We start from the raw sequence: 12,513 nt of genomic DNA on the forward strand, positions 1-12,513 counted from the left end.
ATTGAATGGATTAAGTCTGATAATACCATGTTTGTCATAAAAGTTCCAGGACACTTTTTTAAAACAGAAAATTGCACTTAACACATAATGATCCTATCTCCTGTCAAAGTAGTCCCCTTGCTACCTATACACATTTCCTAATGTTTCTGGAGGTCTTGGAAGCAAACAGGGAAACTTTCAGCTGTGATGCTTGTAACCTTATTTGTCGTAGCCTGTTGGATATCTGTGAAATCTTGCTCAAGCTTTCGTTTCAGTCGCATTTTCACTTGTGAAAACAAGAAAAAATCACAAGCTGAGAGATCGGGTGAGTTTGGCAGATGTAGGGTGGCAATAACAGAATGTCTGGCCAGACACTCGGTAGCAGATGAAGTGGTATGGGGTCTTGCATTGTCATGCAGTAAGAACCAGTCCTGAGAACACCACAAATCAGTGCTGGTCACAAACATTTCAAGACTTTCATGTAAAGAGTTTGGTTCACTGTTTGACCTGGGGGAACATGCTCTTATTGAAATAATCCTTTAGCATCAGAGAATGCGATCAACATTGACTGTTCTTAAAGACTGTCATTTGACTCTTTTTGAGCCTGGTGATCCAGGACTCTGCCATTCAGCACTTTGATTTTTTGTGTGAGGGCCATACTAGTTGCACCCACTTTCACCGCCAGCCATAACGTTTGACAGAAATATGGGATCACATGTGGATCTATCCAGTAGTTGAGCAAATTTCTTTGCCTTTCCTCTTTCTGTTCATCTGTTAATGTGCGAAGGGCAAGTTTTGCATGAAGTTTCCATTTCCCTAAATCTTTATGTAAAATCTTATGACGCACATCACAACTCAAGTTATGTTCTCCGATATCATACGCACAGTTACATGATGGTCTTCTTGTAATAACTGCCTTATGCACTCCACGTTTGCATCAGTATTTACTGCAGGTGGGCGACAAGATTTGGGATCACCTTGCACTGAATCTCTGCTTTCACGAAATCTTGTGTGCCACTCAAAACCCTGACTTCTTGAAAGTGCCTCACCTGCCTCTGCTTGCTTAATCCTTGTCCATATTTCACTAGACATCTTCCCAATCTTAAAGTAGAAGGTAACATTCACTCTGAGTTCACAATCAGCACCCTATTGTCATGGTAATGCATCAAGAACGTAAACTGTGTGTTGCTAAGTACAGTACTGCCACCTAGTGAGTTTGGATGGAAACATGGCCAAGGTCTTTCAAGGATGCTCACATAACAGGTAACATCAAAGCAACATTTGTTCCTTTTTGGTATTGCAAACTCAGAAATAAAAAAACAAAAAACTGTCCTGGAACTTTTCACACAAAGGGTGTATGATGCAGTTGAGAAGCAGTGAGAATTCTATTTCAACAAGTACTTCAACCCAGCTGCCACTTATTAATGCTAGAATAGTACAGAATGCAAAGTTATATTAAAACCTCCCTACCATTCTGCCTCCTTGTGATTTAAGGTAATTTTAAGTTATATTACTTCTCACATGTAAGAAAAATTCAAAGTGGACGTAATTTTAAGATTACCGTTTTGGAACATAAATATGCTATATGCAGTCAATAGTTTGTAATGTGTATGCTGTTCGTAGGGTAGTGCTACAGTCTCTTTCTGTATTTCAATTCTTGCAAAAATTTCTTTTTAACTAAAATACTGTGTACATGGGCATTGCAAATGAATATAATAATCAACACTAAATGAGTGAATATGAAAATCCATGTGTTCAGAAAAGCTCAACTTTTTGTAGGATTGGCTTTCTGCAATCTGTCATACTTCGTCCTCTCCTACGGGTGAAAAGATAAGGGAAAACACTGAAATTGTGAAAAGACTGATCCAGAATAAAAAGAATACCTTAAAATAAAGAAAAGCAGAAAATATAAAAACCAAGCAGCTGCTGCTGAATCCAAGGTGGCACATATGCACACTTAAAATGTCTAAAATCAGCATTATATTTTGATGCATCTCCGCTCATGATGTGCACAATTTCAGTGTGTGTGTGTCCATACAGTTCACAGGCCTGCTTATAGAAGTCACCTGGGTCAGCCCCTTGGTGCGCTCTGGTGAGCCACCAAAGAAACAGTATTATTCAAGTAATCATAAATGAGTGCTTGGCCTATTCTTTACACTGTATTACTGTTTTTCAGTAAACATGTTCCTTGCTATGCACAACCTGTATCTTACGTGTTGCTCTACGAACTACTATGTTCCACACATCATGTTTGTTCTTGCTGTAACATATTTTAAACATTTGTCCTTTGTTTTTTAGGATCAAAGTAAACACTCAGTCTCAATCACCTGATGAAGTCCTCCCATTTTGTTGATGAATTACTGTTTTGATTTGCTACACACACACACACACACACACACACACACACACACACACACACACTCCAAATGACAAACACAAACATACACACAATTCAAGCTTTCGCAACCAACAGTTGCTTCTTCAGGAAAGAGGATGTGGGTTTTAAGGGAGAGGGTAAGGAGTCATTCCAATCCCGGGAGCGGAAAGACTTACCTTAGGGGGAAAAAAAGGACAGGTATACACTTGCACACATACACACACTTATCCATCCGCACATACACAGACACAAGCAGACATTTTTAAAGGCAAAGAGTTTGGGCAGAGATGTCAGTCGAGGCGGAAGTACAGAGGCAAAGATGTTGTTGAAAGACAGGTGAGTTATGAGCGGTGGCAACTTGAAATTAGCGGACGTTGAGGTCCAGCGGATAACGAGAAGAGAGGATGTACTGAAGGGCAAGTTCCCGTCTCTGGAGTTCTGACAGGTTGGTGTTAGTGGGAAGTATCCAGATAACCCGGACGGTGTAACACTGTGCCAAGATGTGCTGGCCATGCACCAAGGCATGTTTAGCCACAGGGTGAACTTCATTACCAACAAACACTGTCTGCTTATGACCATTCATGTGAATGGACAGTTTGTTGCTGGTCATTCCCACATAGAAAGCTTCACAGTGTAGGCAGGTCAGTTGTTAAATCACGTGGGTGCTTTCACATGTGGCTCTGCCTTTGATTGTGTACACCTTCTGGTTTACAGGACTGGAGTAGGTGTTCCCACCACCATCTTTGCCTCTGTACTTTCCGCCTCGACTGACTCCTTACCCTCTCCCTAAAACCCACATCCTTTCGTCTTTCCCTCTCCTTACCTCTTTCCTGACGAAGCAACCATTGGTTGTGAAAGCTTGAATTGTGTGTATGTTTTTGTTTGTGTGTGTGTGTCTGTCACCCTGCCAGCACTTTCGTTTGGTAAGTCACATCATCTTTGTTTTTAGATATATTTTTCCCACGTGGAATGTTGGGTGGATGTTGGTGAGGGAAAATTGATCAGCAGTTAAGGGGAGAAAGGAAAATGTGTGCAGCCAGGAAGGGTACAAAAATATTGACATGGAAGAGGGGAGGAAAAAAACTATCAGCAGTGGACAAATATGGAATAATCTCAAATTTGGAGAGGGGTTAGAGTGTTAGAGACTAATGGGAAGAGACTTCAAATTTTGTGGCTATGGGGTATTGCTTCAGTTGAGTGACTGGATTCGTGATTTCATGTCAAAAATGTCTCAGCTCGTTGGAATTGACAGGAAGTCAGTGAGTGAAACAGAAGTGATCTCTAGTGTTCTCCAAGTGTTGCACAGGCTCTGTGCTTTCTCTCAGAGTGTTCGTAGATAATGTTGCCATTTACCATCTAGTAAAGCCACCAGAAGATCAAAACCACCTGCAAAATGATTACTTAAGACACCTGTATGGTGTAGGAATTGGCAACTCATTCCACACATATCAAAAGGCTGTCAATTGAACTAAAAACGTAGGACTTCCAATTACAAACAACTTTTAAATTTGGACAGTCACATAGGAAATGTCATGGGGAAGGTGAACAGGGGACTCCACTTTATTTTAGCAGAAACCTGCTGAAGAGATTTCCTATGCTACACTTGTCCATCTTCTTCTTCTTCTTCTTCTTTTGGAGTACTGCTGTGTAAATGTGATCTTTGCCAGACGAGCTTAACGGAGGACACCAAAAAAGTTCATAGGAGGGAAACTTGTTACCTATTATGTTGTGAAGTAGGGAAGTGTGCGTCATGGATATGATAAATATATTGCAGAGGCAATCACTAAAACAAGGGTGTTTTTCACTGTAGTGAGGTGTCATGAAATTTCAATCACCAACTTTTTCCCTCTGAATGTGGAAGTATTTTTGTCAACTCCCACCTAAATAGCAAGAAACTACTATCATAATAAAATATGAGAAATTCGAATTCACACAGAAATATTTAGGTGTTTATATTCCCCATATGCTAATCAAGAGTGGTATGGTTCTAAGAGCCCTCTGCCAAGCACGTGTTCATTGGATAGCCATCATGTAGACATAGATGTAGGTTTGGTGAAAGGAACAGAGTAAGGCATGGGAACAAGAAGAGGGCAAGGGAGTGGACAGAGAACAATGTAGCTTTACAAAGTATCAGTAAGTTTAAATTTGGTCCAAGATATTTATAACTGTTTTCTTGAGCTGACTGCATGAACTTTCATTTTCTTGCTTTTACATATGGTAACAGAGCACATAAACACATCAAAGTTTAAAACAACCTTTTTGTTTTTTGCACCAATCTTTAATTTACTAATGCACCACTTATTTGTGAAATGACAAGATTGTTATTTAATGACACACATGCATTCTGTAGTGAGAATTTTCTTACAAACATATTGAAGTCTTGCTTATGAATAAATCTCATAAGCAATACTTCCTTTTAAAACTGAAGTATCAGTCTCGTTACAAGACCTACATTAATTTTCATAATTGTTTTATTCCCATTAAAATCAAATTCAAGATATTTTTTACATACCAATGCACACATACCTTGGAACCAGGTACTGGAGTTTCTCGTGGAGATTCTTGGCTGATTGAGTACAGGTTACCTGTCTTTGTGATTGGACATTGAAACAGGAAGCGAACCATATCTCTATGTGATTGTCTTAAAAGCTGAATCACTTCAGGAGGTAAGAAATTTCTGTTCTTGTCAAGAAATCCTTCAGCCTGGTATATGACTCGTCCAGCATAGTGCTGAACAGCAAAGCACAGAGCATTTGATTTAGGCCGAATGTAATGTTTACTCTTAATATTCGAATGGAATTTATCTGAAACAGAAAACTTACATATAACAGCTTGTACAGAACACAAATGAGAGTAAATTTCTTCCAAATATCCCATAATTTAAATTAACTGTTCTCAGTAGTAGTATTTGGTATGGAAGGCAGTCCTTTTACAGTTTCACAGTTTTGAAGAGTGGATGTGTTACTGAAAGTTATTACATCATTTAGGCAATTACAGTTGTTGAATGGTACACACATCTAGACTCCTTTTGGGTTTTCAAGTGAGTGTTTTCCACTCAAAACATGAAAGCTGTTCCTCAGAAAACACATGATGAATATGGTTACCTACCAATTAATGATTTATCTGTTGAACGAGGAAATCTACTCTCTTCATCTAACAGAGCCAACAGGCCCATTGGACGAGACAATAACATGTCTAAAACTGGCCGATTGTCTGAAAATTCAACAAGATCCACAGGAATCCCTTCTGCCATATATTCCTGGAGGGAAAAATATGCTTATTAAATTTCTTTCTGTGGGGCTAATAACTGTACTACAGGTAATGGTAAAGAAGCATACCTGCTGCTCCCAAGTAAAAATATGCTGATTGAAGTAATACTGTATCTGCTCATTGGCTATATTTATACATAGTTGTTCAAAAGAATTTTTTGGGAAGTTTTCAAAACCAAATATATCCAACAGACCAACAGCTAAGGGTTCACCACTGTAAAAAAAAGGAGAAACATGATAACATGTAATTAAATAATATATCATATAACTAAGCCTTAGTCATCAAATGTAAGGAAGGCGCATTTACACACACAAAAAAAAAAAAAAAAAAAAAAAAAAAAAAAAAAAAAAAAAAAAAAAAAGGATGAAAGATTAGAACAAACAGAAAATGGTAAGTGGTGATACTGCAAGACATTACATGTATACTTTATTCAATACTTTATTCATATAATTGATAAATGGCTGGAGCATGTTTAAAGTTACCAATTATCTATACACGACATGCAAGAGAGACTTAAAATGCAGCATCACAACAACCCTGAAATGAAGCTCATTTGTCCCTCTAATCTCATGAAGGGTCAGAGCTTCAACCTAACAATAGATGCCCTTAGTACATTATTGTGCCACAATTTTTACCTGGAATAAAAAAGGGAGCAACATATAGTAGAAACACATGAGACTTTTAATTGAAATCCATATCTGAAATACTCATTTGCTGTTGTGCTTTCTCTCAAATGAGAAACCACTATATGCTCAACATCTCATTGTGCCTTTTCTTTATTGCAGCTTTCAAATATGTCGTTTTTCTTCATGATGATTCAGTTCCTAGGCCCCTGTGGTGTTCATAAATCTACCTACTATTACTACAACTATGAGTGTTGGAACGTCAATAGTGGCAACTATTTATTCGCAACCGATACAGAAGAGTTACATGCTGGTGACTACTTTGAAGCACAGTAACAGGTGCAAACATTTAACTCTTCTGTATTGGTTGTGAATAAATAGTTGCCACTATTTAAGTTCCAGCCCTTGTACGATGGTACTTAGTTGTTTTTTTTTTTAAACTGATAAAAGTACATTAATGAATATTTTGAGAGTGGTTAAATAAAGCAAATCTCCTGATTTGAATGACCTATACAATGTTGCAAAAGGTTTTCTAATACTTTTATAAACCAGTGACTGGTTGCTTAATATGCAAAATTTTACTGAATAGACTGCAAGATACTGATAGTCAACATACAAATGACAAACCTTGGTAGGACTGAATAAGTAGAAATTTTAACATTAAATGAATTATTTGGTAATCAAGTTTCGGCATAACAAAGTATGTTTCCACAAAAACAAACTGTCACGCAGTTCACTTGTTAATCAAATTTTTAGTTATTCTGTATCACTATAAATTTAGAATAGCTATAATATACCAATATCTTGCAGTGTGGGGTTCTTTTATTGTTATTTAAATCTCTGTACAATTTGAAAAGAAAATGACATCTCATAGATACCTAAAATTCTGCTTCAGTCCGTTAATATCTCACTTTTGATGGCCAAAACTACGGAGAAATTAAAGTACACGTGTGGTAACATAAGCAATTTTCTTAAAATAAAATTAAAAAAAAAAAAAAAAGCTGATGAAACAACCAGCACCAAAGCAAGCTGCCACAGAATAACTGTTCCTTTCTTGATTATACCAGAAATTTTGGGAAAATTGATAGATATCAATAATCTATTGGCATTGTAAGAAATTATGTGTCAAACAGTGCTTAACAGCTTGATTGACTCGTGTAGTACACAACTATTTCTACTTCATAGGAAGCAGTATCAACAGCATGTCAAATGCTAGATTTTATAGTGCGTAATATAGGCTGGTTATAATTAAAATTTCACTACTTGACAGGGCCCCCATGGAAAATGAGTGATTGTGGAAACGTTTGTAAGGACATACAGAAGAGAAATCATGAAAAAAAAAAAAAACATTTTAATTCCCATACGAGAAGAATAACATTTGTCAATTGCATATTGTTTATACATTCCAAGTTACAAACGTTGTTCAGTGTTATGATCATCTGCACCCACAACAGCCTGGAACTGCAACTGAGATACCATTCACAACTGTTTGCAGCACTTTTCAGATGGTGAACCATGGAATGTTCAGCTGCTCCCAGGAGCAATTCTCAAATTGTCAATAATTCTAACTTCCGAATCATGTTCTTCAAAAACTGTGCGGAAAGAGGACCTCCCCCTATTCCTTTAATGTGTGGGTACTCACAAAGAGTAGTAGCAGTATTACTGCTGTTTTGATAAAACAGCTTTACGAGGAAAGCCCTGCTCATCTTGTACAGATCATGTTGACTATCGGCAACTTTAATGCACACTGATGTTTGTGTTGCAATCCTATATCGCCGTCTCAGTACCGGTGCGTAACAGCAAGTTCGGACACTAACACTACTAACAACACAAATCCTGCCAGTTACACTCGCATTGTGAAGGAAGTGAGATCAGTTGCCCATCTACCAACCAGATTAAATCAGCTGCGGAAAATGCCAGAATAACACATTAGAAAATGATATGGCCCACTCACCATAACTGTTCAATATGATCTTGTCAAGAACCGTATATCAAACTCTTCAACTTTTCTCTCACAACGTGTAATTTGGTTACTATTTCCCATAAATACCATCAGGAAGAAGAACCATCAAAAATGTGAAACAATTTAAAGCGTGTGTTAGCAAAGAGAATAAAGATGTCAAACAAATTTTGCTCACTGTATTTATTAATGCATAAACTGGCATATACTATCTGTCCTCAGTCCTCTGACTGGCTTCATGCGGCTGACCACAAATCCACCTCATCATATCAGAGTAGCACTTGCAGCCTATGTCCTCAAATATTTGTTCAATGTATACAAATCTCCGCCTTCCACTACAGTTTCTACTCTATACATCTCCCGCCAGTATTCTTCACATAAGTTCTCTTCTTCGCTGATCCTGTGGAGAACCTTCTCATTCCTTTTCTTACCAGTCCACCTAATTCCCAGATGTCACCCTTGCTTTATCTGTCGTGTGTTAATTTGTTTCCAAGATTCAGAATTCCTCAACTTCACTTACTTCATGATTCTAATTTTTGATATTAAGCTTGTCACTATTTTCATTTCCAGATACATTTCATTATTCTTTTGTTCTTCAGTTTACTCTTAATCCATATTCTGTACTCATTAGACTGTTCATTTCATTTCAGTCAACATATCTCACAACTCTTCACTTCACCGAGGATAGCAATGTTGCCAGCAAATCTTATTAATGACATTTTTTCCCCTAAATTTTAATCCCACTCCTGAACCTTTCTGTAATTACTTCTTCAATGTGTAGATTCAACAGTACAGGCAAAAGATTTCATCCCTGTCTTATACCATTCTTAATACAAGCACTTCATTCAAGGCCTTCTAATCGTATTGTTCCCTGTTGGTTCTTATACATTTTTTATAATACTCAGTTTTCCTTGTAAGCTTACTGCTTTGTTCTCAGAATTTCGAACTTCTTGCATCATTTTACACTGCTGAACATTTTTCCAGGTTGACAAACTTATGAACTTGTCTTGATTTTCCTTATATTGCTTCCATTGTTGAGTGTAACATCAGGACTGCCTGTGGTGCCTTTACCTTTCCTAAGGCCAAACTAATCGTCTTCTAGCAGATTCTCAATTTTCTTTTCATTCTTCTGCATATTATTCTTGTCAGCATGAGCTGTTAAGCCAACTGTGTGACAATTCTCATACTTCTCAGTATGCAATACATAATTTTGGGGATGATGTTTTTCTGAAAATCTGATGGTATGTCACCAGTCTCATGGATTCCACAAACTAATTTGAATAGTAGTTTGGTTGCCACTTACCCCCAATGATTTTAAAAATCAATGGAATCTTGTCTACCCCTTCTGCCTTATTTCATCTTAAGTCTTTCAAAGTTCTTTTAAATTTTGACTAATACTGGTTGCCCTATCTGTTCCACATAAACTCCAATTTTTTTTCTTCTGCCATGTCATCACACGATAGCTCCCCCTCATAGAGGCCTTCAGTGTACTCTTTCCACCTATCTGTTCTCTCTTCCATATTTAATATTGGAATTCCACTGCACACTTGATGTTTCCACCCTCGTTTTTAATGTCACCAAAAACTCATTTGACTATGCTATATGCCGAGTCACTTCTTTTGTTCACCCCTCTTCCTTCCCCTTCAACCCTTCTGCCTGAAGGAGTGACTGACTCTGAAAGCTTGCCTAATTATAACCTTTTATGTGTGTGTCCTGCCACTGCTTAATGAGTAGATTTATTATCTATCCAATCACATTATATTGAACTACCTAGTGTGCCTATTCCTTATCACAGTATCCAAATCTTCCATGAACTTCACATGTGCCTTATCCTTCCTCAGTACTTCAGTAACCCACTTCATTCCACAGCAATTCTTCAGTACGATTCCCTTAAACTTCAGTGTACTCTTCTTCATTACTAACTTATGATCTGAGTCTATATCTGCTCCTGGGTATGCCTTATGATCCAGTACCTGATTTTCGAATCTCAGTCTAACCACAATTTAATCCAGCTGGCATCTTACTGTGTCTCTGGGCCTTATCCACATATACCTCCTCTTGTGATTCTGAACAGTGTTCACTATTAGTAGTTGAAATTTATTGCAGGACTCAATTAGATTTTCTCCTCTTTCATTCTCTGTAACAAGCCCATACTCTCCAGTATCTCCTTCTTCTGCTCCTTTCCTGCAACTCATTCCAGTCCCTAATGATTGGTATATTTACATCTCCTTTTATGTACTGAAAATATATGAATATCCTCATATATTCTCTCTATCTCCATGTTCTGCTTGCAACGTCAGCAAGTATACCTGAACTATTGTTGTTCTGATTGGTTTCCTTTCCATTTTGATGAGAACAACCTGTTCACATTAATTCACTCTCTGCCCTACCCTCCTATTCATAATGAATTCTACTCCCATTATACCATTTTCTGCTGCTGCCATTGTTACCCTATAGTCATTTGACCACTAATCATTGTATTTTTTCCATTTCGCATCACAGACACACCCCCCCCCCCCCCCCCCCCCAACAGCTCGAGACTGAGACTTTGCATTTCCCTTTTCAGATTTTCCAACTTTCCTACTACATTCAGACTTCTGACATTCCACTTCCTGACTTGTAGAATGTCACCCTTTTGTCAGTTATTTCAACTTTTTCCCATGGTAACCTTCCAGTTGGCAATCTGTTCTGCTTTGTGCTCACATAAACTAAAACTGATGCATTAAAAAATAGGACAGATGCCACAAAAAAGCTACTCCTCTCTCAGCTAGACTAAGGACTACTTCACAAAATTTTGTGGTAGCTATTGGTTCTCTATAATTTGCTGTCTCAATATTTCGATTCAGAGTCTTCTAACTAACTTCAGACATCAACTGGAAAAGTATACTGAGCTCCCCACAGTGACATCACAATATTGTTAAAAACTCATTTAATAAGAATTACAGTGAAGAACTTTCAAACATGTTGCTAATGAGTAGTATCAATCCATCAAATGAACTTTAACAAAGCTAACCAATAAGTGTAAACTTCCCAGCTACAGTAGTTTAAGCCTATTAATAAAATCTGGGAAACTGTGTAGGTGATGTGGACACTTTCTTACAAATGATGCAAAAAGAGAGCATTAAATGTATTTAATGTCTGAAAAGGAAAGATTCTGCCTTTGCTGGACATGCTCTGAATTAATGTCTTTTTTATTATAGTGAATGTTATGTATAGCTGTAAACTCTTGCTGATGTGTGGATTGTCTGTTTAGTCTTATGTTATTTGAAGATGATCTAGAAAGCTGAAAACCTGTTCATAATGAACTGTAAAATAAATATTACTGTGGGACAGTGATACTGGTATTTAAGTTTTTAATATGTCTATGTCCCTCCAAGCACTTACAGAATATTAAAAAAAAATGGGGAAGAAGAAGAATGTTGGTGTCAAAATTTTGTGAGCTACAAACATTAAACACTGCTTGATCACACTAGAAAATTCAACACTTTTTTTCCAGTATAAATTACCCATTCTGGATATATTTTGGGTGGCCTGCCTCAGTTGCCTTGCCCTATATACTGGTAGGTTTGTCCACTTTGGCTACATACAGGTTTAGGTTCAATATGCTATAAATAGAAAAATGCAAACATTCTATTTATCTCTGCATCAATACCCAATATGAAGGTGCTACTTCTTGAATACAGCCAACAGTTCAGTCCCATTAGCTACAATATGTCAAACAAAATGGATGGGGTTGGGGAGGACAATTATATGTGGAAGTACATTATGTGGCAAAAGTCCCTGGATGACAATTTCTGTTTGTTCCAAATATGCCGGACACACAAATCTTTTTTACTGCTGTTATAGTGATATCTTTGTGGGAAGTCTTTCTACTAAGTTTAATACAATGAAGATCCAGTTTTACTGTATTATTATTTTTGGACACAAAAAACTTGTGACTAGATCTTCAGGTTCATAGCAAAGATGTCAATTTTCTCCAGGTCAGGATTATAGATGGACAGGTTCTGCATTTCAGACTGGTTATTTGGACCATGATGCACTACTCCTTGCTTTGTGGAGATTAGCATTATTTAACTGGTATATGAAAGGTGTGGTTCAAAACTGTTGCCCAACTGTATTTAATTAAAGTAAATACTTTGAGGGTTTTTTATTTCGTCATCAGCTTTTATACATTAAGGTGTTTAAAATTATACCACCTGTCAAGCATATACATATTCATAGAAGCTCTCAATGTAAATTGTCTAGATTACTGGCATAGGCGAAAGATTTTTGTATAGCAAAAGGAAGACTGAGGCAAGAATAAT

The 12,513-nt window shown here is 37.3% G+C and overlaps 1 protein-coding gene across 6 annotated transcripts in view; it reads right to left on the reverse strand.

The window, feature by feature from the left end:
• LOC126267943 (myosin-IIIb-like) overlaps nucleotides 1-12,513 on the reverse strand; it is a 522,034-nt gene that overhangs the window by 47,662 nt on the left and 461,859 nt on the right. For all 6 annotated transcript variants that reach the window (XM_049973257.1, XM_049973258.1, XM_049973255.1 and 3 more), the window contains 3 exons: nucleotides 5,695-5,839; nucleotides 5,465-5,615; nucleotides 4,883-5,160 (listed from right to left, as the gene is read on the reverse strand). In XM_049973257.1, coding sequence (XP_049829214.1) covers nucleotides 4,883-5,160; nucleotides 5,465-5,615; nucleotides 5,695-5,839 — 574 coding nt within the window. The remainder of the gene's footprint in view (nucleotides 1-4,882; nucleotides 5,161-5,464; nucleotides 5,616-5,694; nucleotides 5,840-12,513) is intronic.

The sequence above is a fragment of the Schistocerca gregaria genome, chromosome 4 (assembly GCF_023897955.1).
Source record: "Schistocerca gregaria isolate iqSchGreg1 chromosome 4, iqSchGreg1.2, whole genome shotgun sequence".
Taxonomy (NCBI): Eukaryota; Metazoa; Arthropoda; class Insecta; order Orthoptera; family Acrididae; genus Schistocerca; species Schistocerca gregaria.